This window comes from Triticum urartu, chromosome 1A (assembly GCF_056163025.1).
Source record: "Triticum urartu cultivar PI428250 chromosome 1A, HENAU_Tu73, whole genome shotgun sequence".
NCBI lineage: Eukaryota > Viridiplantae > Streptophyta > Magnoliopsida > Poales > Poaceae > Triticum > Triticum urartu.
This window is the reverse complement of record NC_141873.1, coordinates 531,931,159-531,955,733: the sequence shown is the minus strand read 5'-3', so window position 1 is coordinate 531,955,733 and position 24,575 is coordinate 531,931,159. Positions and strand designations below refer to the sequence as shown.

The following is a 24,575-nucleotide window of genomic DNA, read 5'->3' as shown; positions in this document are numbered from 1 at the left end:
ATGCATTGCTTTGTGGTCTATTGATTCGCATAGATGCTCTTAAATGTGCTTCCACCCCACGTATCTGTAAGTTTATGGGATGAGAAGTTGCTTACGATTAATACTTAGGTATGATGTTAAATCTTGTGTTTTAATGAAAGTTGTTAAAATTCTCATGACGTATTTACTTCTTTATGTACTATATAGTGGAAAAGTGAATCAAAAACCTGAATCTTCCTCCTTCTGAGGTTTAGGACCACAATATACACAAGCTTGTTTCTATCACAGTGAGGCCAGCAATGATCCGATTCTAGAGTAGTCAAGGTGGCACGCATCGGAGGCGGCTTTTTCGCATGACACAACAGAAGGTTTTAAATGAGCTGATTTTTTACGACACCCTCATCAACTGGTCAGGTACTACAACAGTCAACAAGATTGCATGCACCAACAATCAATAAGATTGCACGTACTGAAAGTGGAAGAATTGCCCTGTAACATGGCATGGATAGTTCAAAGGAAGCAACAAGGATGACACCATCATTCTTGAGGCCGTGGCCGACCAGGAGACATAAATTTGGCATGTCTGTTTTGGGATGCCTAGATCTTGCAGTGATTCAACGTGTTGCACTGATCACCTCTTACACAAAGTTAGCTAGTCGGGAACTACCGCCGGTGAACCTCCAAAAAATGGTCGTACATACAACGTTGGGTATTACCTTATGGATGAGATCTATCCGAAGTGCTACTTTCATCAAGCCATTTCAAAACTCTCAAGGTAAGAAATAATTTACTTTTATAATGCTCAACCGGCTGCTAGGAAAGATGTGGAAAGGGCTTTTGGGATTTCATAATCCAATTTGCTATTATGCGAGGACCGGTTAGGTTTTGGGATCAAGGATATTCTTTGGTACATCACCACAACCTGCACAATATGATCATTGAGAACGAGCGTGGACAAGATTTTGAGTACAATGTCTATGATTTCATGGGATGATCGGTACAGCCGAGTCAGAGGCAAGACCGACTGCGTCGCTTTCTTGAGGTCTACGATGACAGGTGCCGATCCGCACAAAGATCTTCAAAGGGATTTCGTGGAGGAGTGGCAGGCATGGCATGGGCGACAACGGGACTAGTTTTATCACTATGTTTGTTGCATTTGTGTGCTGAACTTTTTTGTATTGTATGGTAAACTTTGTTGTTGAGCTTGATGAACAACTTATGATGTGGTTTGTAGTTTGTTTTGGACTCATTTGAGATGCGTTTGATATTTCATATATGTGCAATATGTATGAATTGTAATGAAAATATACATGCGGCTGTCGTGCGGCTACCCTATTTTTTTTAGAACAAAGATGCCAGGGGCATCCGGCTTTAAATTAATAAAGCCCTCAACATAGGCAGCGTAGCACAACCACATAACCCACACTATGCAACAGACCAAAAGAAAGTCCAGGAGAGCACAACTAAACCGGAGACGGAAATAAGTACGATACAGGACGCGACCGGCCTAGCGAAACGAGCACGCAGGCTCGGCTGAAAGTAGAACCAAAAGGGGCTGCCCATCCCTATGAGCCAGCAGACGACGCGGACGACGGGGCGCGGGACTCGGCGTAGACAGAGCGGAGGCGGTTAATCGCATGACGATGAAGATCAGAGTCCTGTTGCCTTCCCAGCGATGTCCATTGCTGCAAGAACACGATGCATTTGAAGATAACGTCAGCAGGGTGCGAGGGAAAAACACCCTCAATGGTAAGCTTGTTGCGAATATGCCAGATAGCCCATAATATGGCCGCCGCACACGTCCACATGACCCGTCGCGACGAGCCATGAAGCGAAGACAAGGAAGACACCAGCGCGGCACGGGAGCGGGGGTCCCAATCCACCCCCGCGGCGTCGCGAACCGCACTCCAAGCGAAACGCGACAGAGGGCACCGGAAGAAGGCGTGATCCGCATCTTCCGGCACCCCACACAAAGCGCAAGGGCCAGAGGCGGGGCCATTGCGCTTGGCAAGGTTGATCGAGGTAGGAAGGCGGTCTTGGCAAAGTTGCCATAAAAAGACTTTGATCTTTAGAGGGATTTTAGCCTTCCATAGCCCCATGGCAGCCGAAGGAACCTGGCCGCGGGTAAGCTCTCTGTATAAGGACTTGATAGAAAATTTGCCAGAGCAAGAAAGCCTCCAAGAGACCGTGTCCCCGGAGTCAGACAGGGGAACATCCGCAATCAGCGCCCGAAGGCGATCCCACTCCGCCATCTCCGGCCCCGTTAGTTCTCTCCGAAAATTGATGTAGGGTGGAGATGAGCTAAGGGCCGAAGCAACCAATTGGTTGGGCTCAACAGCAATGGAGTAGAGTTGGCGAAATTCGGACCAAAGGGGTTGTTGGCCAATCCAAAGGTCAAGCCAAAACCGCGTGGAGCGTCCGTTGTTAACCCCGAACTTCGCACCCCTGGCGAAGAAGGGTTTAAGGGCTTGAATGGAGTTCCAGAAGGGGGACCCACGAGGGGCCGCCTCAAAGAAACTCCCATTCGGGAAGTATTTCGCACGGAGAAGGTCGATCCAGAGGCCAGTCTCACCCTGAGACATCTTCCAGATCCATTTGCACATGAGTGCAATGTTCATCAGCTTGGAGTTGATGACCCCAAGCCCCCCCTGGGCTTTTGGTCTGCAAACGGCCTGCCATTTAACCATATGGTATTTCCGTTTAGGACCCGCTCCTTCCCAAAAGAAGCGGGACCGCGGGGTATCCAACTTAATGTGTACCCCGTCCGCCAGCATGAACAAACCCATGGCAAACATAGGTAAGGATGAGAGGCTGGAGTTGGTTAAGATAAGTCTAGCCCCTGAAGACATAAATCTCCCTCTCCACGGACACACCCTATCCGCTACCTTGGAGGTGAGAGGTTCCCAATCAGCGATCGAACACTTCTTCGCCGCGATCGGGAGGCCGAGGTATGTGAACGGAAATTGGCCAAGTTTGCAATTGAGCAAGTTGGCAACCCGCTGGCTCTCAGCCATGTCCATCCCTATGGACATTACTTCACATTTGTGAAAGTTGATTTTTAGCCCCGACATGAGTTCGAAACACAGCAGAATGGCTTTGACCGTTGCAATACTGTGAGTGTCGGGCTCGAAAAGCAGGAGTGTGTCGTCCGCGTATTGCAGGTGAGACACCCCCCCCCCCCCGGGATCAGGTTGCCCACCACTCCCCTGATGTGGTCAGCCATACGGGCTTTGTCTAGCATGGGGCCCAAGGCATCGGCCACAAAATTAAACAGCAACGGCGAGGCTGGTTCCCCTTGCCGCAGCCCACGCTTGTTGCGAAAGAAGTTCCCTACTTCTCCGTTCACCGCAATCGCCGTTTGGCCTCCAGAGACCAATTGCATCATACGGTGAACCCAAACCGACGAGAATCCCCGGTCCAGGAGAACCTGTCGGAGAAACTCCCAGTTCACGCGGTCGTAAGCCTTTTCGAAGTCCAGTTTCAGTAGGATTGCGGGCTGACGAGCACGTTTAAGGGAGTGCACAATCTCATTTAAGGCCAGCGGCCCTTCCAAGATGTTGCGCCCCCGAATAAAGGCCGGTTGGTTCCTACTAATAATACGGCGAGCTGCCGGAGTCAGGCGGGTCGAGCAAGCTTTCGCACAAATTTTAAACGGAACATTAATCAACGCAATAGGACGAAAGAGCCTAATTTGATCCGCGCCCGGAACTTTGGGGATCAGAGAGAGAACCCCAAAGTTTAGGCGAGAGATATCTACCGTTCCCCACATAAAACCATTGCAAACGTCAAAAATAGGCCCTTTGAGCACTTGCCAGAACCGTTTGAACATCGCCACCGGCCACCCATCCGGCCCGGGAGCGGTGTCCGACTTCATGCCCAGCATCGCCTTGTCAATCTCTTCCGGGGTGAAGGCCAGGCCCAGGCCCTCATTTTCCGCATCCGTGACCCGCAACGCAGGGTCCCACACGTCCGCCCTAAGCTGGGCACGGGATTCCTCCCTGGAACCCATGAGATGGATGTAAAAATCGTAAATGTGCCGTACGATATCCTGTTGCCGCAAAATGAGCCCCTGCTCAGATTGCAAGCGCAGGATTGCACATTTGCGACGACGGCAATTTGCATAGGCGTGAAAATACTTGGTATTCGCGTCACCCTTGAGCGTCCACTTGATTCCTCCACGTCTACGCCAGTACTCCTCCTCAGCCCGGAGGAGGGACTCAACCTGGGCCTCAAGCGCGTAGCGCTGAGCCCATTCTTGCTCCAAGAAGGTCTGCACGTCCGCCACAGCATCCATCTGAGCAAGGTCAGCAGTCAAACGCGAGCAAAGCAACTTATCGTCACGCCCCTGGTTAGCCCCCCACCCTTTAAGGGCCGCACGCAGGCCCGCGCCTGCAGCAATCCAGAACTCCATCGGCCCGCGTACGCGCCTGATCCGGGCGACGCAATTCTCCCAATTCGATAGGAAGATTTGCTCGAAGTCCGGAGACTCTAACCACGCGGTTTCAAAGAAGAAACGAGGACTGCGTTTTAGCCTTTCCTCCCCCAAGGAGAGAATGAGGGGGACGTGGTCCGACCCTATCCTCGTTTCAGCGTGCAAGGAGCAAAGAGGAAACAGCGCCTCCCACTCCGGGGACATAAAAACCCTGTCCAAAACCGACCGCACCGGTGTAAGTTGTTTGTTGGTCCAGGTATAGCGTGCCCCCACGCGAGCCACTTCCCTAAGGGCCATAGCTGCAATTGCACTATTAAACATGGACACCCTTGTCCAATTAATAATACCATTGTTTTTATCCGCTCCCGAACGGATTAAGTTGAAATCCCCTCCCACAAGCAGAGGAAGGTTTCGCGTGCCCAAAGACGCAACCTTTGCCTGGAGTTCTCCCAAGAACTCGAGCGAGCGCGAGTGATCGGCCAGGCCGTAAACCACAATCACCTCCCACTCGCGGAGAGTTGCACGGTGGCGCACGTGGGCCGACAGAAAGAAGCGGCCAGCATCCCATGCCACCACCTCCAGGCAAACTAGGTTGATGCCTAGCAACATGCCTCCCGAGTGCCCGACCGCCGGCACCCAATGCCAAACAAAACGCTCCAGCGGGTCAACAGTTAGCAGGTCCCGATGATTGAAATCGGTCTTGATGGTTTCCTGCAGGCCAACTACGTCGATCTCCTCGTTTCGAATGAACTCTTTTAGCTGGGTCCGCCTCCCAGCATGGCCGAAGCCCCGGATATTCCAAAATATGTAACGCATTAGATAATGCGATTGCGGAGGCGGATACCGCGAGCGGTCACCGCTTTGGCCACGCGCCGTGTCTTGGCAAGACGACGATTGGAGGGGGACGACGCAGCCCCTGCTGCTCTGTCCTCCTGATCGGGCCGCGCAACAGTCACCAGAGAAGCCCCTGCTTCTTCTGCGACTGGCGCAACATGGGCCAACGCTGCCTGGGCGAGCGCGGCCTGCACGATCTCCTTAGCACGGATAAGAGAAAGAACTTCGCACGCTTCCCCCTCGTCAGACATCCGAACACCACTATCCGCTAAGATACCCCCCAAGCACTCATCAGAATAATCGTCGAAGATCGTAAAGCGGGGCACGGGATTACCTTCAGTTTCCAGGTTCTTCTGGGCCTGCAGGAGTTGGGCGCGTTGGAGGGCAGGCAGGTTGCCCTTGGCACCCTTCGGGCGGGAGCTCGCCCGCTCCTGCGTCGCCGTGGACGTCACCACTGCCTTGGAGCACTTGGCCGTAGAAATGGGCGCCACCTTTGCCACCTCCACTCGAAGCGCATCAGAAGCGGGAGGGGAGATGACCGACGGAGAACCACCCACCGGACCCCCTGGAGAGGCCAGCGCCACCACCACCGGCCGCTGCGGGGCAAGCGTGCTCCCACAGCCCGATGGTGGGCTCGCCGGCGCCACGAAGGGAGTCTTGCGGCCCGCCGGCTTCTTGTGGAGCCGCGTCCCACCGACCCCGAGGCCTGACGGCGCCTTGGGAGAGCGCTCCGCGGTAGCCCGAGGCTCATCCACCATCGTAGCCACCGGGGAGATGAGCATCGAGCGGCCCTCCGAAGCGCAGGACAAGTTGGAGCCGTACTGGTTGAAGCCCAACTCGTTGCTGCCCACCACCACCTGCCGTTCCTCCTGGTCCATCGCCGCGCCCGCCGCCGGCGGCGCGTCCTGGGAGTCCTTGTCCTTGAGCCCAAGCTTGTCCCAAGTGGCGGTGTCGATGGAGTCATCCCCCATGCTCGTGTCGAGGTCCCTGTCCTTGTCGTTCGGACCCTTGTCCACGTTGGCTGGTGGCGGGGGAGGGGGAGCCGTGCCCTGCAACTCGCCCTCCTCGGCCTCCAGGCGAATGGTGAACCCCTCGCTGTTGAACCAAACTTGAACGTAGCCCTTGAGCTTGGCCGGCGCGCGACACGCGAAGCGCATCCGTACCGGGCCGAGCCCCGGCAGCGACGCTGGATCCACCTCCATGGGCCGCCCAATCATCACCGTCCCGGCCATAAGGCGGTCCACACGGCGGTGCTTGGGTGGCAAACCCCACAACTTGACCCACACATCCGGCATAATCTCGGCCTTGGGTTCCTCCTGGCACTGTTCCTTGATGTCCGCCATGATGTCGTTGAGGGAGAGGTAGAGCTTTCCGCTGCGGGTCGCCATCCGTAGCATGGCCTTGTTGGGGAAGACAACCGAGAACTGGTCGACGTCGATGGCCGACACCTGCCAATCCCACTCCCCTTCGAAGAGGTGAGGGAGCTCCGCCTCCAAGATGGGGATCGACAGCGTGCCCGGCGCCGCCGAGATGATCGCCGCGTCCGCCACCAACGGGGCTCGGACCTCCTCGCCCTCCGTCTCCACGAAAGGGAGGCAAAAGAAGCCCTCGCCCGGAATGGCATTGCCCATGATCTGCAGCATCAGGGGCCGACCCCGCGTGGGGCAGTATGCCGACGCGTGCCCTTCCTCGTGGCAGACGACGCATAGGGGCTTGTATTGGCACGTGTTTTGGTAGTGCCCCATCCTGCCGCACTTGAAGCACTCCGGCCCGTCGGCCTCCTCCACTGGGATCGGGGCGTCAGCCGAGCCCTTCGAAGCCACCGGCCCAGCCACCAGCTGCAGCGGCGCCGTGCCCCCCTTGTGCTTCTGCTTCTTGGCCAACGGGTCTCCGCTCCGCTCGTTGCCCGGAAGGGGCTGAGACTCCTTCCTCTTGAGCTCTTTCTTCTGCTCCAGCCCCCGGCGCCGGTATTCCTCCTTCTTCTTCTTTTTGCGCTCGCGCTCCTCTTGATGCTTCCGCTCCTGCTCCGCAATCCACCATGGAGGCGGCGGCCCCCAGCCCCCGTCTTCCACGGCCTTCGCCGACGCCTTGGAGAGTGCCTTCGCCCGAAGCTCTTGCTCGCGCTGTCGATCCGCCGCCGGAATCGGGGGTGACATGGGAGGCTTGTCGCTGCGACGGGAGCCCATCTTCACCACAGCGACGAACGAGCAAGAGAGAGGTGGGGGAGGGGCAGAGCGGATAAGGCGACGAGCAAGGTGCCCGAAACGCCGCACCTGAGAGTGGGAGGCAGGAAACCCTAGCGTCAGATCTAGGGTTCCTTTTGGCACCCACAGCCACCTATTAATAGGAGCGGGCGCCCGCGCGGCCACCTCCACGTTGGGCCCGGGCCGCTGCGCAGGCTCGCGACAGGTCGTCGGGCCAGGTTGGACATGCCCAAGCACGGGGGGGGGGGGGGGGGGGGAGCCCCTGCACCCCCCACTCGAAGAAGCGGGCTAAGCCGCCAATGCCCCCCCCGGCCCAATTCCTGGAAGGCTGGGCCACACCTCCTGGCCCAGCGGGGAAACGGGCCCGTCCGTCCTCTCCCCGGAAACCCTAGCCACGATCCGTGGTTCCCCGACCCGGGCGGCCACGCCATCGCCGCCGCCGACCCCTGTCAGCTCCGACGAACTCGCCAAGGCCAGAGGAGGCCCCACCGGCGCCACCTCGCAGCGGCCCACCGCCGCCAGAGTGCACGAACGACCCTCAGGGCCCGCATCCACCCCCCGCGGCGGACGCCAGATCCGCGGCGCCAGGCAGCGACCTCCATGCCCACCAGGAGCGAAGGCACGCCGGCGTCCGGCCACGAAGGAGCCCCCAAGCTCCTCCGCACGGGCGACAAAGTCACCCACCGAGCACCCCGCCCGGGGCCTCGGCGAACCACCACCACCATCACTTACCTTGCTACTTACCTCGTCGTCTCGTCGTCGGAGTCGACCCCCTCCAGAGCCCAGAACCTGCTGCCGGAGAGGGGCGGGGCGAGGAGCCACGCCCCCGCCGGCGCGTTCCGCCGCGCGCACCCCTGGGCAAGGCGCACCACCGTCCAGCCATCTGCCTCCGCCGCGGGGCCGCTAGCAACGTCGCCCGCGGAATCCCTCCCCCGAATCGCCCCCCGAGTCGCCTCCCCTCCTAACCATCCGCGGACATACACTAGCCGAGACTGGTTTCGCACCCTGTTTCTTTAGTACTCCCTCTATTAACCGTGCGGCTACCCTATTACAGGGCAGCTGTTGGAGACGACACTTTGCCATGTCAAAAAAACACTTTTTGATGCCTTAAATTTTACTCCAAGCTTAAAATGAAACCCTAAGATAAGGCAGCCATTGGAAATGCTCTTACCCCCCCCCCCCCCCCACCCCGCGTATGCACCCTTCATAGTTTAGCGATCTTCCATTTTAAAAGTTGTTTGTCAGCAAGGAGAAGCCGGTGACTTGGCTCTAAATTTCTACAAACTGACACCTCCTAGGCCATCAATTGACTTGTCAACTCAAAATACGAGCTCAACAATCTGAATTTGAGGGTAAATTCCGCATTGTAGCCTCATTGCACATCTATATTCCACAGTTTACTCCTGGTTATGTATTATTGTTCTATTGTTACCACAGTTGACCATTTTCCCCATAGTGAGTCCAGTTGTCAGACTCATGTGGCATGTGGCATCTAACCTCATTGTGACATCAAGACCGTGTCACAAAATTTGTATAAATTCAAAACTTTATGTGTCACTTTTCGTCCAATTTAGAATATATACAGGGCTGGACTATTCTGTTAGTAATAACAGAATATTATTCTGTTACCATCGGTCCCTGTATACGCACGCGCGAAGAATTCAGCCCACACACCATGCACCACATCCCGAGCCCCGATCCACCGCCGCCCCCCTGCTTCCATCCGCCGCCGCCCCATGCGTCCAGCGCTGGCCCCTCCACCCCCGCTGGCCCTCTTCCCCAGCGCGCCACCAGGCCCTCCCCCACCGCCATCTTCCACGCGCCGCCGTCGCTAGCCCCCTGCCCAGCGCGCCGGGGGCCCTTCGCGTCCCATCTCCGGCGACGAGCCGCCCCCGCTGGACCCCGAGCGCGGCCGCCCCTCCGACTATGCCGAGTTCGTCAGTCCGTCAGTTCGCCGGTGGGCACCGCAAGTCAGGACCCCATCTTCCACCCCGCCTCCCACCTCCCGGCCGCCGCGCGCCTCCCTTCCCCGGCCGCCGCGCGCCTCCCACCTCCCGGCCGTCGTGGGCCTCCCTTCCCCGGCCGCCGCGCGCCTCCCTTCCCCTGCCGCCGCGCACTGTCGACGGCGGTGCGCCTCATTTCATCGCTCTATGGCTCGGTGCTCACCTCGACGGCGCCGCGGACGCAGTGGCGCTACTGCATCGCCTCCTTCCCGTGCTTACAGGTTGGCCTCCTCCTTAGCCCCTTCTGCCCCGAGGAGGACAACATCCAGCACAAACGGTTCACCGCCACTACCCCGGGCAGTTCACCAATGTCACCCTCGGCCATTCACCCCTGCTCCCGACTTCCCTTCCATTCCTCAAGTACGTGCACCGCACCCAGTCCGCCCAATTCGGTCGTCTGCTATGCCGCTTAGGATTTCTTTCTTGTCTGTTGTCGAAATTCCGCTATCGGTCTGGCTGGCGAGAGGCTGCTTGCTTTCAAGGCTTGTCTCGATGCTGCTGCTTGCTGACTTTCGAGGGCGATTAGTGATCTCGGCAGGGGGAGAATTGGTGTTTTATTTAGCCCAGTGCAGTTTAAGGAGGAGTGCGTATGTAGGAGGTCTTTAGTTCTTTGTCTTATATCACCATTCACGTGGGTGAAGCATAATCTAGTCTGTATCATGAAAGGTTAATTTTGCTGCCCCTGGTCGGATTTTGGGGCCTGCAACAGTTTACATCTAGACATTTCTCCATTTTTGCATTTTATTTTTGCACCATCTCCGTTTGCCTGTATATATACCTAGATGTGCTAATTATCAGTTTGACTGTATCATTTCAACTAGTTAAAATTGTCTCAGTTCATCTAGTTAAATTGTCTTAGTTCCAATATATTTACTGTGCTAAGAAAAGTCAAAATATTAGTTAATCATGCTTCCATTTCCTCCAAACAAAAAATGATCTATGAAGATTATGTCTTTCCCCTTGCATAACAACACATGGAATTACTTATACAAACCCGGCTAGTGTTAGCGACAAAATGGAAATCACACTACATAAGAAAAAAGAATTATGCACCGTGTATCAACCCCCAAGCAACTCACATTTGTTAAAGATGGACTTCTGTCGCATAAACAACAATATCAGGCATTCAGGATGTTGTCCATCGTCATTGAATGATTAAATCACACACACACATATGCTAGTAGGTAGCGCTCTTAAAAAGTGAGTTTATTCCTACATATATGTACTAGTGACACTACTCTTGCATAAAATTTCTCCTTTTGCAAAAAGAAGCAAAAGTCATGTTTACCTGGTCTGCAAAAATGATGCTTGCTAGGTGTTTGTTCTAATGCATATGTGAACATAACACTTTTATTTCTTGTTTTCTTTATACTGAGAAGAAACCTTGTGAAGGTTTAGGGAAACAGAAGGGCTCACCAACAAAAGCCACTAAAAAAGTTTAGAATAATATTGGGGAGGATCAAGTGCAAGAATACAAAAAGTTCAGAGTTGAGAAAGCGGAAAAGTTCATAGGCTTCTCCTGTTCACAAACGCATGCCGCTGGCCGCTAGAGATGTGCCGCCGCCATTGCCCATCCAAAATCACAGTGCCTATCGAGTTTCTTTGTCAAAAGCTTGCATCGATGGCTAACTTCGTACTATTATTTTACCTACTATTATGCTAATGTTGTACTGGTGCTCTTGCTTATTAAGGCATGCATCAATAGTCAATCTTGAACTGGATGTGCTATTCTATGTTCGGTGACTGGAGCGTTTCTTTAATGGATGTGTTCTTTGGCTGAGGACGTCAGTGTTATGTTGTTTTCATACTTTCAACAAAAAATATCTATAAGTTCAAAATGTATAACCCTATAAGTTCATTGAAAAACAGAAACAAAAAAATAGTACATGAGCAAGTAGCCGCCCTGCACTGGACGTCAACGTTATGTTGTTTTCATACTTTCAGCTCACATTGTAGCTTTTTCCAGTTCAATGGATTCCAAAAAGGAAAAAACTGTGGATGGGTGATGAATCAACTTCCTGTACTGTTGTGCCATGAGCATTGGACGACCCCGACCACTGGCACCACTGCTTCCCGACCTCCTTCTTGCATCGCCATCTCCTGGTGGGGCTCTGCCGCCGGAGCACTCTGGCCGTTCACAGCCACCACTCCAGGCCGTTCAATGCCACCACCCCAGGCCGTTCATTGCCAGCAGCACCCTGGATCCCACCCCACCCTGGGAGTTTTAGTTATCGAGTAAGTTTCAGTCCAACTTGAGCTTTCAGTCCATGTGTCGCTTGCTGTTGTGGCCGGTCTCCAGGTACATAGTGATGTTCCTATTCATGCATGTAGTGCTGCTCCGTTAAATCACTTGTTTCATCTTGTTTGTTCCAACCACGCTGGATGCCTAGTACTAGTAGCTTGCACTAGCCTATACATGAGCATCTCAAGCCGTTGTTAATAGATGTGAGTAGTACTGATTGTTTTGATTGAGTTGGCGTCTCAGATTACACTGGAGCATGTGTTTTCACAGAGAGTTTAGGTTCCAGATTGCCAAAAGTTCGAAGATAGTGAGATGGATGGGAAACTACCAGACGGAGATGATATTGGACAAATCAAAATTAGTAAAAGAAAGAAAACGCTAGAAGTTCAACTAGGGTAACTTAAAAAGTTCATGAAAAATAAATATAGAAGTTCAGAGAAGAGGGTCGGAAAAGATTTGGGAAAAGACACACACCAAAAAAAACATGGGAAAAGGTCAGTTCAAAAAAAACTTGCCTTAGTTAAGAGTTTATTTGGAGTGGTTAGCAATTCAGTAACTAGAAAAAGGACACATCAGTTCAATTATACTTGCCAGAAGTAGTTAAGAGTTTATTTGCTGTGGTTAAAAAATCAAGCTAATGTTCTGTAGTTCTCAGGTTAGAAAAAGGTCTCATTTCACTTTGCTAAAGTCCATCCAGAATCTTGGAATCCTATGTGGTCTCTGGCAAGGTACGCACAGAATGATATCTACCTCGATGAGTGTAATGTGTTTTCTCACTTCCAGGCCTGGGGATGTTTTTTCATTTGACATACTTCAAGTATTTTGTGGGTAAGTAAACCAATCATGTTTTTGTAGTTCGGAGGGAAATCATAATAAGTTCTAAGGAAATAAATATAGAAGTTCATATTTCGAAACAAATGAAGTATTTGGAAAGTAAAATGAATTATTTCAAAGTACATAACCTTTTATGTTTCGTTGCGAATTTGTAATGTTACTGTACATGAACTTGTACATGCTAATTGGTGGCTATTGTGTGTGCAGGGTACGTCCAACGACAACGAGCAGGCGGCAAGTGTATTGATGAGCAGCGGGACGGTGGCATGGAGCAGTTGAGTAGGTGTGCGTAGTTCAAGTTCACCAGTATTTGTAAATGCTGGTAGCAGTACTAGTATTTACAAATTTGTAACCTAAGAACTAAGCTTGCATCTCGTTACTTCTATGGAAGCACTGACCTCGTAATATTATTGGACCAACCACTAACTTGAGAATTAGACATGGTGCTCAGTGTATTCTCTCAATCTTGGTTGTTCTTGCAGTGCTTATAAGCTTGACATCTTTGATGAATCCAGCCCAAACTTAAGCATGTCGGTGAGCCGGGGGCTGGGCCAACCACTGTCGTTTGTCTACCTCCTTCCCCGGTGAGCCCATGCTCTTCTGCTCTTGACGCTTGAGCCTGCAATTCTTTTCTCTGTTCGAAAATTCCCAAAGCATCAGTACTTTGTATCTGGATACACCATGTTATTTCTGCAAATTTCCATTATGCTTGTATGTCCAAAATGTGTGCATTTACTACTTTTGATTTATTGTAGTGCAGAGAAGTTACCCTGTTGCGGGCTGACCTGGAGGCGGCTCCGACACAATTGCAGGACCACCACGCAAGCTTCCTCAAGGAGCTCATGCCCAACGATACTAAAAGAAAAAACTGCTCCAGTTTTGAACTACTTATTCAGTCATGCTATTACCGAGTGAAAAATGGAGTGAAAGAGTATTGCAATTGATCTCTCTTAGACCCTGTCAATCCTCTATCTATCCTTTCTTTGCTTGTTTTTTGGTCTGTAATTCAAGAACTTTGACCTTCGTAATTCGGTTTTTGGTTAATTTGTTATGCCCAGTACAAACCATTAAATCTGAAGAGGCTTCTAATAGCAAGAAAATGTGCAGTCGGTGTGGTGTATATGTCATTCATGTATGAAAATTTGCGGTCGGTGTTGTGTATATGTTATTCATGTACATGTATTATTTATGTGAAAAAAATTTCTATATATGATGAGACGATTGCTACTTCAAAGAAGGTATAGTACATGACAGCTTGATGTGCATGCAAGAATAAGAAAATGGTTTGAATCAAAAATATTGATCAGTACGAATTAAAAACAACGATCAGTTTGGAAAATAAAAGATGGTTAGGTTTTGGTATTATGTGACATTGACGTCCAAGAAAACATCCAAGTTCTGCAACTGATCCGTCCAGATAGGACAAGGAGGTCAGTCCAGCAGGCGCATCTCAAGTGTCATGTCAGTGCGCCGCCCACCAGTCACCATGCCTCTCCACCGCATGTCGTGTCGTGTCGTGTCGCCTTGCCATCAACCACCGTTCTGGCTCAGCCCTGTAGTGCTTCCACGATCACCACACTCAGCTTTGTTCTATCGTTGTCCTCGCCTTGCTCTCCTCAATATTGGCATTACAAAAACACCGCAAGTTCACAATTACTCTTAAAAACAGCACGATGAGTCTCACCGTATTTCAAAATTACTCTTAAAAGATGGGAGCAAGTACAAAATCATAAAGACATCTGTTCAAAGTATTCTTTTTTCGGAACCATTCAAAACTGCTCTGTGAAAAATATTTCAGTACAAACATAGACATAGATTAGTACGAGTACTCTGTTTTTTAGACATGAAAAAAAAACACAATGGGTTTCACCTTATTCAAAATTACTTTAAAACGGTTTTGAAGTAGAGAAAACGTTCAACATGACTAAGCTTTGCATTTTCGATAGCTATCCAACGGTATATTATTTGCCCCATTTCGACAAACTTTTAAAAAAACCGCGTTCAAAACCAATTTTAACCGTATTTGAATTCATATTTAAACCGTAAAGAATTAGAAAAAACTTTCTATACGCAAAAGTTGCACATTTTCCTTAGCTTTCCAACGCCGTATCATTTGCGTCAATCCGACAAATCGTTTGCAAAAAACAGTGAAAAAACATTTCGTCCAGAATTTCACCGTTTTTCAAATTACTTTTAAATAATATAAAATTTGAAAAAATAGTAGATATATGGAAGATGCGGATTTTCACAAGCTTTCCAACGCCATCTCATTTGCTCAATTCCGACAAACCGTTTAAAAATTAAGTCGAAAATACGATTCGCGTTTTCGATTTTGAAAAAAACGGTTTTTTCAAAACTGCTCTTAAATCATAATTTTTTTGCAAAAACAAATTATAAGATTGTAATGTGGATGTCAAGAGCTTTCCAACGATATATTACACGCCCCGTTTCGATAAAAAAATTGCAAAAAAATTCGAACTAAAGAAGACGATTTTTAACGGCAACAGAAAGCATCAGTTCAACCGCTCGAATTTCATCAGTTGAACCGCTTGAATTCATCAGTTCAAGTAGGGTAACAGAATAATATTCTGTTACGCGTAACAGAATAGCCCAGATGTATATATATATATAAGGTCACGCTATTCGTCACCCTGGGTGTAATAATAGTTATTCTTCACCCCCCTCTATTTTACCATCAATACTCCGTAATTTTATGTTCCGTAAGTTTTGTCTTATTTCCGACACAAAAAAGGACCGTAAAAAAAATATATAATCGCCGTAAAAAATATTTTATGTTATGTAAAATTACAAACGTAAAAACATAGTCTAAAATACACATAAACTATAAATTTTCTTGTTTTATGACCTATATTTTTATTTTATTATGTCAAATTTTACCTAGTGAATTAATAGGAATGTAACTATTCGAATTTCAAACGTAATTTAATTATGAAATGACCATAAGATTACCTCGGGTGAAGAATAACGTATGCTGCAACCTGGGTGATGAATAGTAACACTATATATATATATATATATGTGTGTGTGTGTGTGTATGTATATATCAACTACAAACCATATGTATATTTTCATTACAATTCATACATATTGCACATATATGAAATATCAAACGCATCTCAAATGAGTCGCGAACATATATGTGTATGTATATATATATGTATATATGTGTGTGTGTGTGTGTGTGTGTGTATATATATCGAAATATGTATCTGGCAACCGTGTGGCAGATTGCAAAACGATCTACCACATCCAGCGCCATCAGATCTGGCAACCGCTCGATCTGCATCTCCTCCGTTCGCGACTCCTATGCCCAAGCGCCCAGGCATGGCGACGCGAGCACGCATTGACCAGCCATCAGCAGCTTCGATCGAACCACCTGTTCCCTTGCACTCCTCGAGCACCAGCGCCTCCTCAAGTCGCCGCCATAGCCTGCTGCTCCGACGAGCAGCTCCTTCCACGGCCAACACTCGCCGGTGCAGGAGCTCCATCACCATCTCCATGGAATTCCTGCCTCCCCTGCAGCCCATCGACGACCAGGTCCTCCACACGTCTCGGCCATAGTAGCCTCTGCTGCCTGCTGTTCTGCTGGCCGAGCTTCTAGCCACAGCCATAGGCTCCGGCGAGCGCCGACTTCAAGATAGGACACTTCCATCGATCTTCTTCATCTTTGAACAATATGTTGCGTGCTCAACTAAAATGGATTCCCAATGAAGATATCTACGAATTTCATGTTGAAGTCCACGCGATTCGTAGACTAAATCAACAAGTATGATGGTGTTGGGGAACGTAGTAATTTCAAAATTTTCCTACGCATACACAGGATCATGGTGATGCATAGCAACGAGAGGGGAGAGTGTCGTCCACGTACCCTCGTAGACCGTTAAGCGGAGGCGTTATGACAACGCGGTTGATGTAGTCGTACGTCTTCATGATCGACCGATCCTTAGTACAGAACGTACGTCACCTCCGCGTTCAGCACATGTTCAACTCGGTGACGTCCCGCGAACTCACAATCCAGTAGAGCTCGGGGAAGAGTTTCGTCAGCACGACGGCGTGGTGATGATGTTGATGAAGCTACCGCAGTAGGGCTTTGCCTAAACACTGCTATAGTATGACCGAGGTGGATTATGGTGGAGGGGGCACCGCACATGGCTGGGAGAGATCTTTACGATCAACTTGTGTGTCTAGAGGTTCCCCCTGCCCCCGTATACAAAGGAGCAAGGGGTGAGAGGCGGCCGGCCAGGAGGAGGCGCCCAGGGAGGAGTCCTACTCCCACCGGGAGTAGGACTTCCTCCTTTCCTAGTTGGAGTAGGAGAAGGGGGAAGGAGGAGGGAGAGAGGAAGGAAAGGGGGGCGCCGCCCCCCTCCTTATCCAATTCGTACTAGAGGGTGAAGGGGCGTGCGGCCTTCCCTGGCCGCCCCTCCTCTTCTCCACTAAGGCCCATCTTGGTCCATTAAACCCTCGGGGGGGGGGGGGGGGGGCGGTACTCCGGTAAAATCCCGATTTCACCCGAAACACTCCCGATATCCAAATATAGGCTTCCAATATATCAATCTTTATGTCTCGACCATTTCGAGACTCCTCGTCATGTCTGTGATCACATCCGGGACTCCGAACTTCCTTCAGTTCATCAAAACACATAAACTGATAATATAACCGTCATTGAACTTTAAGCGTGCGGACCCTACGGGTTCGAGAACTATGTAGACATGACCAAGACATGTCTCCGGTCAATAACCAATAGCGGAACCTGGATGCTCATATTGGTTCCTATATATTCTACGAAGATCTTTATCGGTCAAACCGCACAACACTATACGCTGTTCTCTTTGTCATCGGTATGTTACTTGCCCGAGATTCGATCGTCGGTATCCAATACCTAGTTCAATCTCGTTACCGGCAAGTCTCTTTACTCATTCCGTAATACATCACCCTGTAACTAACTCATTAGTTATCATGCTTGCAAGGCTTATAGTGATGTGTAGTACCGAGAGGGCCCAGAGATACCTCTCCGACAATCGGAGTGACAAATCCTAATCTTGATCTATGCCAACTCAACAAGTACCATCGGAGACACCTATAGAGCACCTTTATAATCACCCAGTTACGTTGTGTCGTTTGATAGCACACAAAGTGTTCCTCTGGTATTCGGGAGTTGTATAATCTCATAGTCATAAGAACATGTATAAGTCATGAAGAAAGCAATAGCAGTAAACAAACGATCAAGTGCTAAGCTAACGAAATGAGTCAAGTCAATCACATCATTCTCCTAATGATGTGATCCCATTGATCAAATAACAACTCATGTCTATGGTTAGGAAACTTAACCATCTTTGATCACTGAGCTAGTCAAGTAGAGGCATACGAGTGACACTATGTTTGTCTATGTATTCACACATGTATTATGTTTCCGGTTAATACAATTCTAGCATGAATAATAAACATTTATCATGAAATAAATAATAACTTTATTATTGCCTCCAGGGCATATTTCCTTCAGTCTCCCACTTGCACTAGAGTCAATAATCTAGATTACACAGTAATGATTTTAACACACATGGAGCCTTGGTGCTGATCATGTTTTGCTCGTGGAAGAGGCTTAGTCAATGGGTCTGCAACATTCAGATCCGTATGTATCTTGCAAATCTGTATGTCTCCCACTTGGACTTGATCCCGAATGGATTTGAAGCGTCTCTTGAAGTGCTTGGTTCTCTTGTGAAATCTAGATTCCTTTGCCAAAGCAATTGCACTAGTATTGTCACAAAAGATTTTCATTGGACCCGATGCACTAGGTATGACATCTAGATCGGATATGAACTCCTTCATCCAGACTCCTTCATTTGCTGCTTCTGAAGTAGCAATGTACTCCGCTTCACATGTAGATCCCGCCACGACGCTGATGTCTACTACACAACCTTCTTCTTGTAGACGTTGTTGGGACTCCAAGTGCAGAGGTTTGTAGGACAATAGCAAATTTCCCTCAAGTGGATGACCTAAGGTTTATCAATCCGTAGGAGGCGTAGGATGAAGATGGTCTCTCTCAAGCAACCCTGCAACCAAATAACAAAGAGTCTCTTGTGTCCCCAACACACCCAATACAATGGTAAATTGTATAGGTGCACTAGTTCGGCGAAGAGATGGTGATATAAGTGGTATATGAATGGTAGATAAAGGTTTTTGTAATCTGAAAATATAAAAATAGCAAGGTAACTAATGATAAAAGTGAGCACAAACGGTATTGCAATGCTAGGAAACAAGGCCTAGGGTTCATACTTTCACTAGTGCAAGTTCTCTCAACAATAATAACATAATTGGATCACATAACTATCCCTCAAAATGAAACAAAGAGTCACTCCAAAGTCACTAATAGCAGAGAACAAACGAAGATATTATGGTAGGGTACGAAACCACCTCAAAGTTATTCTTTCCAATCAATCCATTGGGCTATTCCTATAAGTGTCACAAACAACCCTAGAGTTCGTACTAGAATAACACCTTAAGACACAAATCAACCAAAATCCTAATGTCACCTAGATACTCCAATGTCACCTCAAGTATCCGTGGGTATGATTATACGATATGCATCACACAATCTTAGATTCATCTATTCAACCAACACAAAGAACTTCAAAGAGTGCCCCAAAGATTCTACCGGAGAGTCAAGATGAAAACGTGTGCCAACCCCTATGCATAGGTTCATGGGCGGAACCCGCGAGTTGATCACCAAAACATACATCAAGTGGATCACGTGATATCCCATTGTCACCACAGATAAGCACGTGCAAGACATACATCAAGTGTTCTCAAATCCTTAAAGACTCAATCCGATAAGATAACTTCAAAGGGAAAACTCAATCCATTACAAGAGAGTAGAGGGGGAGAAACATCATAAGATCCAACTATAATAGCAAAGCTCGCGATACATCAAGATCGTACCACCTCAAGAACACGAGAGAGAAAGAGAGAGAGATCAAACACATAGCTACTGGTACATACCCTCAGCCCCGAGGGAGAACTACTCCCTCCTCGTCATGGAGAGCACCGGGATGATGAATATGGACACCGGAGAAGGATTCCCCCTTCGGCAGGGTGCCGGAACGGGTCTAGATTGGCTTTTGGTGGCTACGGAGGCTTCTAGCGGCGGAACTCCTGATCTATTGTCGTCCCCGATAGTTTTAGGGTATATGGATATATATATATATATATAGGCGGAAGAAATACATCAGGGGAGCCACGAGGGGCCCACGAGGGTGCAGGGCGTGCCCAGGGGGTGGGCGCGCCCCCTGCCTCGTGGCTTCCTCGTTGATCCCCTAACGTGCACTCCAAGTCTCCTGTATTGCTTTCTTTCCAAAAATAACTTTTCCGAAGGTTTCATTCCGTTTGGACTCCGTTTGATATTCCTTTTCTACGAAACACTGAAACAAGGGAAAACCAAAAACTGGCACTGGGCTCTGGGTTAATAAGTTAGTCCCAAAAAATCATATATAATAGCATATAAATGCATACAAAACATCCAAGGTTGATAATATAATATCATGGAACAATCAAAAATTATAGATACGTTGGAGACGTATCAGCATCCCTCAGCTTAATTCCTGCTCGTCCTCGAGTAGGTAAATGATAAAAACAGAATTTTTGATGTGGAATGCTACCTAACATATTCATCATGTATTTCTCTTTATTGTAGCAAGAATATTCAGATCCATAGGATTCAAGAAAAAAGTTTAATATTGACATAAAAATAATAATACTTCAAGCATACTAACTAAGCAATCATGTCTTATCAAAATATCATGGCCAAAGAAAGTTATCCCTACAAAATCATATAGTCTGGCTATGCTCTATCTTCACCACACAAAATTTAAATCATGCACAACCCCGATGACAAGGCAAGCAATTGTTTCATACTTTTGATGTTCTCAAACTTTTTCAATCTTCACGCAATACATGAGCGTGAGCCATGGACATAGCACTATAGGTGGAATAGAATGGTGGTTGTGGAGAAGGCAAAAAGGAGAAGATAGTCTCACATCAACTAGGCGTATCAATGGGCTATGGAGATGCCCATTAATAGATATCAATGTGAGTGAGTAGGGATTGCCATGCAACGGATGCACTAGAGCTATAAGTATATGAAAACTCAACAAAAGAAACTAAGTGGGTGTGCATCCAACTTGCTTGCTCACAAAGACCGAGGGCATTTTGAGGAAGCCCATCATTGGAATATGCAAGCCAAGTTCTATAATGAAAAATTCCCACTAGTATATGAAAGTGATAACATAGGAGACTCTCTATTATGAATACCATGGTGCTACTTTGAAGAACAAGTGTGGTAAAAGGATAGTAGCATTGTCCCTTCTCTCTTTTTCTCTCATTTTTTTATTTTTTTATTTGGGCCTTTTCTCTTTTTTTATGGCCTCTTTTTTCTCTTTTTTTTTTATTTTTCGTCCGGAGTCTCATCCTGACTTATGGGGGAATCATAGTCTCCATCATCCTTTCCTCACTGGGACAATGCTTAATAATGATGATCATCGCACTTTTATTTACTTACAACTCAAGAATTACAACTCGATACTTAGAACAAGATATGACTCTATATGAATGCCTCCGGCGGTGTACCGTGATGTGCAATGATTCATGAGTGACATGTATGAAAAAATTATGAACGGTGGCTTTGCCACAAATACGATGTCAACTACATGATCATGCAAAGCAATATGACGATGATGAAGCGTGTCATAATAAACGGAACGGTCGAAAGTTGCATGGCAATATATCTTGGAATGGCTATGGAAATGCCATAATAGGTAGGTATGGTGGCTGTTTTGAGGAAGGTATATGGTGGTTTTATGGTACCGGCGAAAGTTGCACGGTACTAGAGAGGCTAGCAATGGTGGAAGGGTGTGAGTGCGTATAATCCATGGACTCAACATTAGTCATAAAGAACTCACATACTTATTGCAAAAATCTATTAGTTATCGAAACAAAGTACTACGCGCATGCTCCTAGGAGGATAGATTGGTAGGAAAAGACCATCGCTCGTCCCCGACCACCACTCATAAGGAAGACAATCAATAAATAAATCATGCTCCAACTTCATCACATAACGGTTCACCATACGTGCATGCTACGGGAATCAAAAACTTTAACACAAGTATCTCTCAACTACTCAACTAGCATGACTCTAATATCACCATCTTCATATCTCAAAACAATCATCAAGTATCAAACTTCTCATAGTATTCAATGCACTCTATATGAAAGTTTTTATTATATCCCTCTTGGATGCCCATCATATTAGGACTAGTTTCATAACCAAAGCAAACTACCATGCTTTTTAAGACTCTCAAAATAATATAAGTGAAGCATGAGAGTTCATCTATTTCTTCAAAATAAAACCACCGTCGTTCTCTAAAAGGATATAAGTGAAGCACTAGAGCAACAACGAACTACTCCCAAAGATATAAGTGAAGATCAATGAATAGTCGAATAATTATGCAACTATATGAAGACTCTCTAACATTTAAGAATTTCAGATCTTGGTATTTTATTCAAACAGCAAGCAAAACAAAATGAAATAAAATGACGCTCCAAGCAAAACACATATCATGTGGCGAATAAAAATATAGCTCCAAGTAAACTTATCGATGAACGAAGACGAAAGAGGGGATGCCTTTCGGGGCATCCCCAAGCGTAGGATCTTGGTTGTCCTTGAATATTACCTTGGGGTGCCTTGGGCATCCCCAAGCTTAGGATCTTGCCACTCCTTATTCCATAGTCCATCGAATCTTTACCCAAAACTTGAAAACTTCACAACACAAAACTTAACAGAAAACTCGTAAGCTCCGTTAGCGAAAGAAAACAAAACACCACTTCAAAGTACTGTACTGAACTCATTATTTATTTATATTGGTGTTAAAACTACCGTATTCCAACTTATCTATGGTTTATAAACTATTTTACTAGCCATAGATTCATCAAAATAAGCAAACAACACATGAAAAACAGAATCTGTCAAAAACAGAACAGTCTGTAGTAATCTGTATCTAACGCAAACTTCTGGAACCCCAAAAATTCTAAAATAAATTTCTGGACGTGAGGAATTTATCTATTAATCATCTGCAAAGAGAATTAACTAAATAGCACTCTCCAATAAAAAATGGCAGCAATTCGCGTGAGCGCTAAAGTTTTTGTTTTTTACAGCAAGATCAACAAGACTTTCCCCAAGTCTTCCCAACGGTTCCACTAGGCACAAACACTAATTAAAACATAAAACCACATCTAAACAGAGGCTAGATGAATTATTTATTACTAAACAGGAACAAAAATCAAGTAACAAAAATAAAGTTGGGTTGCCTCCCAACAAGCGCTATCGTTTAACGCCCCTAGCTAGGCATGATGATTTCAATGATGCTCATATATAAGATAAGAATTGAAACATAAAGATAGCATCATGAAGAATATGACTAGCACATTTAAGTCTAATACACTTCCTATGCATAGGAATCTTTTGATAAAAAAATTTATGGGAACAATAATCAACTAGCATAGGAAGGCAAAACAAGCACAACTTCAAGATTTTCAACACATAGATAGGAAACTTGATATTATTGCAATTCCTACAAGCATACATTCCTCCCTCATGATAAATTTAAGTAGCATCATGAATGAATTCAACAATATAGCTATCACATAAAGCATTATTTTCATGATGCATAAGCATAGAATTTTTATTACTCTCCACATAAGCAAATTTCTTCTCATGAATAGTAGTGGGAGCAAACTCAACAAAATAACTATCATGTGAGGAAAAATCCAATTGAAAACTAAAATCATGATGACAAGTTTCATGGATATCATTATTCTTTATAGCATACAAGTCATCACAATAATCATCATAGATAGCAACTTGGTTCTCACAATCAATTGGAACCTCTTCCGAAATAGTGGATTCATCACAAAATAAAGTCATGACCTCTCCAAATCCACTTTCATCAATATAATCATCATAAATAGGAGGCATGCTTTCATCATAATAAATTTTCTCATCAAAACTTGGGGGACAAAAAATATCAACTTCACCAAACGTAGCATCCCCAAGCTTGTGGCTTTGCATATCATTAGCATCATAGATATTCAAAGAATTCATACTAACAACATTGCAATCATGCTCATCATTCAAAGATTTAGTGCCAAACATTTTAATGCATTCTTCTTCTAATACTCTGGCACAATTTTCCTTTCTATCATACTCACGAAAGATATTAAAAAGATGAAGCGTATGAGGTAAACTCAGTTCCATTTTTTTATATTTTTCTTTTATAAACTAAACTAGTGATAAAACAAGAAACAAAAAGATTCGATTGCAAGATCTAAAGATATACCTTCAAGCGCTAACCTCCCCGGCAACGGCGCTAGAAAAGAGCTTAGTTGACGGGGTGTTAGTGCCGCTTACCTAGCCTCCCCAGCAACGGCGCCAGAAAAGAGCTTGATGTCTACTACACAACCTTCTTCTTGTAGATGTTGTTGGGCCTCCAAGTGCAGAGGTTTGTAGGACAATAGCAAATTTCCCTCAAGTGGATGACCTAACGTTTATCAATCCGTAGGAGGCGTAGGATGAAGATGGTCTCTCTCAAGCAACCCTGCAACCAAATAACAAAGAGTCTCTTGTGTCCCCAACACACCCAATACAATGGTAAATTGTATAGGTGCACTAGTTCGGCGAAGAGATGGTGATACAAGTAGTATATGGATGGTAGATAAATATTTTTGTAATCTAAAAATATAAAAACAGCAAGGTAACTAATGATAAAAGTGAGCACAAACGGTATTGCAATGCTAGGAAACAAGGCCTAGGGTTCATACTTTCACTAGTGCAAGTTCTCTCAACAATAATAACATAATTGGATCACATAACTATCCCTCAAAATGGAACAAAGAGTCACTCCAAAGTCACTAATAGCGGAGAACAAACGAAGAGATTATGGTAGGGTACGAAACCACCTCAAAGTTATTCTTTCCAATCA

General features: G+C 47.0%; 3 protein-coding genes across 28 annotated transcripts; 1 reads left to right on the top strand and 2 right to left on the bottom strand.

Moving 5' to 3' along the window:
• Window positions 1-1,544: 1,544 nt before the first annotated feature.
• LOC147992289 (uncharacterized) lies at window positions 1,545-5,227 on the bottom strand. Its single transcript, XM_087538993.1, has 3 exons — window positions 4,116-5,227; window positions 3,788-3,977; window positions 1,545-1,664 (listed from the first exon to the last, which is right to left on the bottom strand). The coding sequence occupies exons 1-3, from the start codon at window positions 5,225-5,227 to the stop codon at window positions 1,545-1,547; spliced, it is 1,422 nt and encodes a 473-aa protein (XP_087395119.1).
• On the bottom strand, window positions 5,227-7,431 carry LOC147992288 (uncharacterized). The gene has a single exon (XM_087538992.1). The coding sequence runs from the start codon at window positions 7,429-7,431 to the stop codon at window positions 5,227-5,229; it is 2,205 nt and encodes a 734-aa protein (XP_087395118.1).
• A 1,670-nt stretch (window positions 7,432-9,101) lies between these two features.
• Window positions 9,102-13,744, top strand: LOC125526030 (uncharacterized). Of its 26 annotated transcripts, none has more exons than XR_015609027.1 (6): window positions 9,102-9,673; window positions 11,419-11,687; window positions 12,478-12,522; window positions 12,736-12,807; window positions 13,011-13,112; window positions 13,289-13,744. XR_015609027.1 is itself a non-coding variant. In XM_048691106.2 (4 exons), the coding sequence occupies exons 1-4, from the start codon at window positions 9,125-9,127 to the stop codon at window positions 13,470-13,472; spliced, it is 1,017 nt and encodes a 338-aa protein (XP_048547063.2). In that variant the 5' UTR covers window positions 9,102-9,124; the 3' UTR covers window positions 13,473-13,744. The 26 variants fall into 26 exon arrangements, 4 of the variants coding, with proteins under 4 accessions (XP_048547063.2, XP_087385124.1, XP_048547062.2 ...); XR_015609025.1 differs by having other exon boundaries at window positions 13,284-13,744; XR_015609029.1 differs by having other exon boundaries at window positions 12,736-12,811; window positions 13,044-13,112.
• The last annotated feature ends 10,831 nt before the right edge of the window (window positions 13,745-24,575 follow it).